The sequence below is a fragment of the Musca autumnalis genome, unplaced genomic scaffold (genome assembly GCF_047663935.1).
Source record: "Musca autumnalis isolate F117 unplaced genomic scaffold, ASM4766393v1 scaffold_5, whole genome shotgun sequence".
Classification (NCBI taxonomy): domain Eukaryota; kingdom Metazoa; phylum Arthropoda; class Insecta; order Diptera; family Muscidae; genus Musca; species Musca autumnalis.
The window spans coordinates 44,156,307-44,162,306 of NW_027412088.1; the positions used below are offsets into that span (position 1 = coordinate 44,156,307).

Here is a 6,000-nt window from a genome sequence, read left to right on the forward strand (position 1 = left end):
AAAATAAAATAAAATAAAATAAAATAAAATAAAATAAAATAAAATAAAATAAAATAAAATAAAATAAAATAAAATAAAATAAAATAAAATAAAATAAAATAAAATAAAATAAAATAAAATAAAATAAAATAAAATAAAATAAAATAAAATAAAATAAAATAAAATAAAATAAAATAAATTAAAATAAAATAAAATAAAATTAAATGAAATAAATTAAAATAAAATGAAGTAAAATAAAATAAAATAAAATAAAATAAAATTAAGTGAAATAAAGTAAAATAAAATTAAATAAAATAAAGTAAAGTAAAAAAATGAACTGAAGTGAAATAAAATAATCTAAAATAAAATGAAGTGAAATAAAAATAAAATACAATAAATTAAAACAAAAAAAAAAAATAAAATGCGAAATAACAAAAAGAAAAACTTTTTATACCCTCCACCATAGAGTAATTAGTTTTCATTCTCCACAAGGTGGAGAAGTTACTTGTTAAATTATAACGAATTAGTTCTGGAAATGTAGCTAAAACCTTAAAATAGCTGAAATCGGACGGTACTGCTATATGGGGGGAACTTGATCTAAGACACGTGTGTACAAAATTTCAGCCCCCTATCTCAACTCGTTCGGAAGATAGCGTGATTAAAGCAGACGGACGGATATGGTTAAATCGACTTAGAATTTTACGCTGATCAAAAATATATGTATATACCTTATAGGGTCGCAAATGATTATTTCGATGAGTTACAAACGAAATACCAAACCTAATATACCCTCCATATTATGGTGGAGGGTATAATAATAAAATAAAAAAGTCTCTCAAATAGAGTTTAGTCTAAGTGTAAAATCGAGAAACAGAGAAAGGTACATGCATGATAAAAAAGACTAATAATAGTGAACAGTTTATGTAAGAATCGTATTATATTATTAAAATTATTTTACTCATATATTAATTTCCATAAATTAATTAACATTATAATTCTGTACAAGAGTGACCCTTGTGATATTTTAGTAGGTTTAACCGTTTTTAAGATATAGAAGTTCAAATTGGGACAATGTACTGACTGTACCGCCTCCTTATACAACAATATCATGCACGGTCCGCCTTAACTAACATTAAATGAAAACCGCTTATACCTAGGAATTTTTAGCGGATTCTGAAACAGCTATATTTGTAGATGTCAAAAATCCAAAAACAAGAATCGCTGAAGGGATTTTTAAATAAGTCTGGGTCAAAGTTCAGATTTTCAGGGTTTTTTATGTTTTCTACATTTTGCGTGAAAACGGAAAGTCCTATCGAAATGGGGCTAAAGAAAATATTGTAGCTGTGAAAAGTCACTGGATGATTGACCTTTATGATTGGTTCGTATGTTTTACCATTTTTATACCCTACACCACTATGTGGGGCGGGTATTATAAGTTGGTTTTGGCCAAAAAGTTTGTAACGCATCGAAATAATGGTCGTAGACCCACACTTATATATATCAAAATGAATGTCTCGACGAGCTGAGTCGATCTGGCTATGTGTGTCCGTCCGTCCGTCCGTCTGTCCGTCTGTCCATCTAAACCTTGTAATCACGCTACAGGCCGCAATTTTGATCGGATCGTCACGAAATTTTGGATGTTGATAGGGGTCCCGGAGGGGAAGAAGCCTATTGATTTTGGTGATGGTCGGATAATATTTAGGGGTCGGAAAGGGCAAAAAACTTAGGTGGATAAAAAGACAATGTTTTTTTCCAAAGCCAATATCTCAGCTTCTATATGGGGTATACCAAAAGCAAAACCTAACAATGAAAGCAGAAAATATCACCTTTCTAATGATGTAAAGTATGTGCTTGTAGGTGATTAAACAACGAAGATATCGCAATAGTAGCAAATAAAACCCCAATTTTCATTTTTGCGATTTTAATTATATTGACAAATATCACAGCTTTGGTTAAAAATTTTCCAAAAGCAAATTCTGACTATGAAAGTAGAAGATCCCGTCTTTACAATGATGCAAACTAGGTCGGCGTAGGTAACCAAATGACGGAGATATCCCAATAGTCGGTAATACATCCCATTTTTCTATTTTTTTTGGAAATCACGCTACAGGTCGCAATTTTGATCGGATCGTCACGAAAATTTGAGGGTTAATGGGGGTCTCACAGATGAAGAAGCCTATTGATTTTGATGATGGTCGGATAATATTTAGGGGTCGGAATGGGCAAAAAACCTATTTGGAGAAAAGTCAACATTTTATTTCAAAGCCAATATCTCTGTTTCTTTAAGAGATATATCAAAAGCAAAATCTGGCAAGGAAAGTAGAAAATATCACCTTTACAACGATGTAAAGAAGTTGTCGTACCTGCTCAAACAACAGAGATATCGCAATAGTCGGTAATGCATCCCATTTTCCGATTTGTTTGTAATCACGCTACAGGTCGCAATTTTAATCGGATCGTCACGAATTTTTTGGGAGTTGATGCGGGTCCCTCATAGGAAGAAGCCTACTGATTTTGGTGATAGCCGGATAATATTTAGGGGTCGGAATGGGGAAAAACTCATTTGGAGACAAATTCAAAGTTTTATTCAAGCAAGGGAGATACCACAATAGTCGGTAATGCATCCAATTCTTCCATTTTTTGCAATCAAGCTACAGGTCGTAATTTTGATCGGATGGTCACGAAATTTTGGTTGCTTATGGGGGTCCCAGAGACAAAGAGGCATATTATTTTTGGTGGTAGTCGGTTTATATTCCCTAAAAGAAATGTTTACCTGTGAAAAGCTTATGCACAGGGGTAGTGGTGTAGGGTATCACATGGTCGGCCCCGTCCCGACTATAGCCTTTGCTCACTTGTTGAGATATAGAAATTTGGATCACATTTTTAGGTTTTTTTGTTAGGTTTTCACGTTTTTGCTTGGGAATTATAAGGTCAATCTTATATAGAATTTTCACTGCTACAACATTTTCTCTAATCTCATTTCAATAGGGCTTGAGGTTTCCAAGCAAGATCGTGAAAACCTAAAAGAGCTCTAAAAATGTGAACTTTGACCGCGATTTATTAAAAAGCCCTGCGGCGATTTTTTTTTTTTTTTTTTTTTTTTTTTTTGATTTTTCTCATCTATGAACATTGCAGTTTCAGAATCCGCAAAAACTTCCCAGGTGTAAGCTCCTTCCATTCAAATTTGGTTAAGACGCACCATATATTACTTTACATTTATTCTCCATTTTCTTTATTGGCGTAATCTTTGTTCGGCTCCATCAGTTGCATTTCTAGTGGTTTCGGTAAGGTATCATTCCATCTTTGGACTTTCGTTTCGCCAAATAATAAAAAGCTTAAATTTCCAACAAAATAAAATCCAGCAGCTATGAAGAAAACTATACGCCATTGTAAAGCGTTGGTCTGAAAGGGAAGAAAAATCCCCAAATAAAAATCATCATATCCAAATTTGAGTTCACAATTTTTACAACTTACCACATCCGTTACCACAAAACCCACCGTTAAAGGTGCCAAAATACTCATGAGATTTGCCACGCTGTTGGTAATGCCCATTAGCACCGAAGCATAATTAGGTGACAAATCCATGTGATTTACCTGGAAACCCAAGAACGAGGAAGAGTTAAGGCCTACTGCCAAGACAATAAATGTCACAGCCCACATTAAGTGGTTGGAATCACAGAATCCCAATGCCTCCAAAGATAGGCTGGGTAACCATTGACCACTGGTGTTGAAAAGTTTGCGACTAACATTTGTCGAAACCCATTGACGTTTGTGTAGCAAATCAGCCAAGTAGCCAAAGAAGAATGTCAAAAGCAACATAATAAGATAGGGTAAGGCCGAAAATAGAGCATTGCTTTGGATATTCATGTTGAGTATGTATTTCATGTAGGAGGGCAATTGAGTTAGTAGAGTCCAAAAGCCCCAATTGTGGGCACAGTGATCGACCAACAAGGCCCAACATGGTAATGATTTGGCCATTTCTCGCAAAGGAGTTTGAGCTGCAGCTTCCGTGCGTATATCAACATTGTGTGTAGGTTGTGCCAGTGATTTTAGAATCATAAACTTCTCTTCGGATGAAATACCTTTGTAGCTGTGGGGAGTGTTTGCGCCCCATACATGCCAAATGAAACACCATATAAAACCCAATGCACCGGATATATAGAAAATAGTGGGCCATCCATGTAGGCAGGAAATAATCCAACCACTACTGCCAAACATCATGACGGCACCCAAGAAAGTGCCAGCATAGGCTAGGCCACACAATGTTGCCCTCTCCCCTGGTGGTGACCAACGCGACAACACACTATGAGTGCAGGGGAACATTACTCCTTGCGATAAACCCTGAACCATACGGGCCGCCATTAAACACTTCCAATCACCCACCGTCACAAGGTATGGAGTTAATATGGCTAGCGTGGAGCTAATGATATTGCCCCAAAGAAATAAACACTTGGCACCCCATAGACGGCACAAGTATCCAGCTGGGATTTGAGTCACCACATAACCCCAAAAGAAACTGCTTTGAATCATCGACTTCTCCTTTTCGGACCATTGGAAAATCTATAAAAAAGGGAGATATTCGTTATAATGGAAAATATGGATTGGCCTGGACTTACCTCAACACCATCTTGCTTATCATTGATATCAGTCATTGACACAATGGCTACGGAAAGATTGACACGCGTAGCATAGCCCACTGAAAGACCCAAAGCCAGCAGCAAACATTGTAGATGTCTTATTCCAAAGGTTTTGCTTGGCAATTCTTCCGTGGCTGAAGTTCCCATAGTATTTCTACTTTTTTTCTAATTTCGCTTAAAACTGGAGCTTGTCTATAAAACCACCTTTCAGTGGGAGGCCGCAAATCTTTATGATCTCTTTTCATTCTGTACTTTTGAATGAAAACTCTGTGGGCCATATGTTGAGGTTATGATCATAGCTTCACATTGGCAATGTGTGAATTGAGTTCAACAAAGAATTAGCTTGACGACAAATATATGTCACACGGCAATCTACTGAATGTCTAATGAAGTGATAATCGGGAGCAAATATTTTCCATTGGTCAAATAAACAAATATGGATCATTGTACGCTGCTGGACACTTGTTTCTTCAAATGGAATAATTCCTTTCCTAGCCATCCTCTGCTAAGGCCAAATATGATCCACGATAAATAAATAAAATATACCCAGATCTTGTCAGAACATATGACATACCGCTCGTTGAAGTTATTTTATCTAGAATTTAAGCGTGTGTTTGTTTGTAGAATCTATTTAGAAGTTAATATTTTCAAGGTTTATTTATTTGTAACACATTTCTTTACGTAGTTAACATAACACACCCACCTATGGACGATGTCGTCGCTCTTAATGTGTGAATTAATATTTGATTGGATGGAATAATCAAATCCGGTGCTGTTTCTACTTTTCATTACCATATATGGTGCTAATAGATCAATCTTGTTATTAGTTGTCTTCGATAGCCATTTACTCGTCTGTGTTTATTTAGTTGCTATTTTGGGTCCAAATTTTCACATGCGAGGGTCTATAGTAGAGATCGGTTATGGCATGATTCTCAGGTTCAACTGAAATATATGTATACAATTATTTAAAAAATTCTATTTTAAGGCGCGTCAGGTTTTCGAAATTTTTCTTGAAAACTATGGGCCTAACCAAAACTAAGTAAAAATTCTAAATGCACATATAAGGGTAGTATGAACATACTCAGACGAAGCGGCTAAAAAATAACTAGGGAAATCGGATCTGCCCCCAATATACTTACGTGTTTAAAAATTGAAATATATGTATTCAATTATTTAAAAAATTCTATTTTAAGGCGCGTCAGGTTTTCAAAATTTTTCTTGAAAACTATGGGCCTAATCAAAACTAAGTAAAAATTCTAAATGCACATATAAGGGTAGTATGAACATACTCAGACGAAGCGGCTAAAAAATAACTAGGGAAATCGGATCTGCCCCCAATATACTTACGTGTTTAAAAAAGTCAACAAAATCGGAAAGTGTTATA

The 6,000-nt window shown here is 35.2% G+C and overlaps 1 protein-coding gene across 1 annotated transcript; it reads right to left on the minus strand.

The window, feature by feature from the left end:
- Positions 1–3,195: 3,195 nt before the first annotated feature.
- Positions 3,196–5,004, minus strand: LOC141386628 (putative inorganic phosphate cotransporter). Its single transcript, XM_073955541.1, has 3 exons — positions 4,596–5,004; positions 3,454–4,539; positions 3,196–3,381 (listed from the first exon to the last, which is right to left on the minus strand). Exons 1-3 carry the CDS (start codon positions 4,761–4,763, stop codon positions 3,196–3,198), a joined length of 1,440 nt encoding a protein of 479 aa, XP_073811642.1. The 5' UTR covers positions 4,764–5,004.
- Positions 5,005–6,000: the final 996 nt, after the last annotated feature.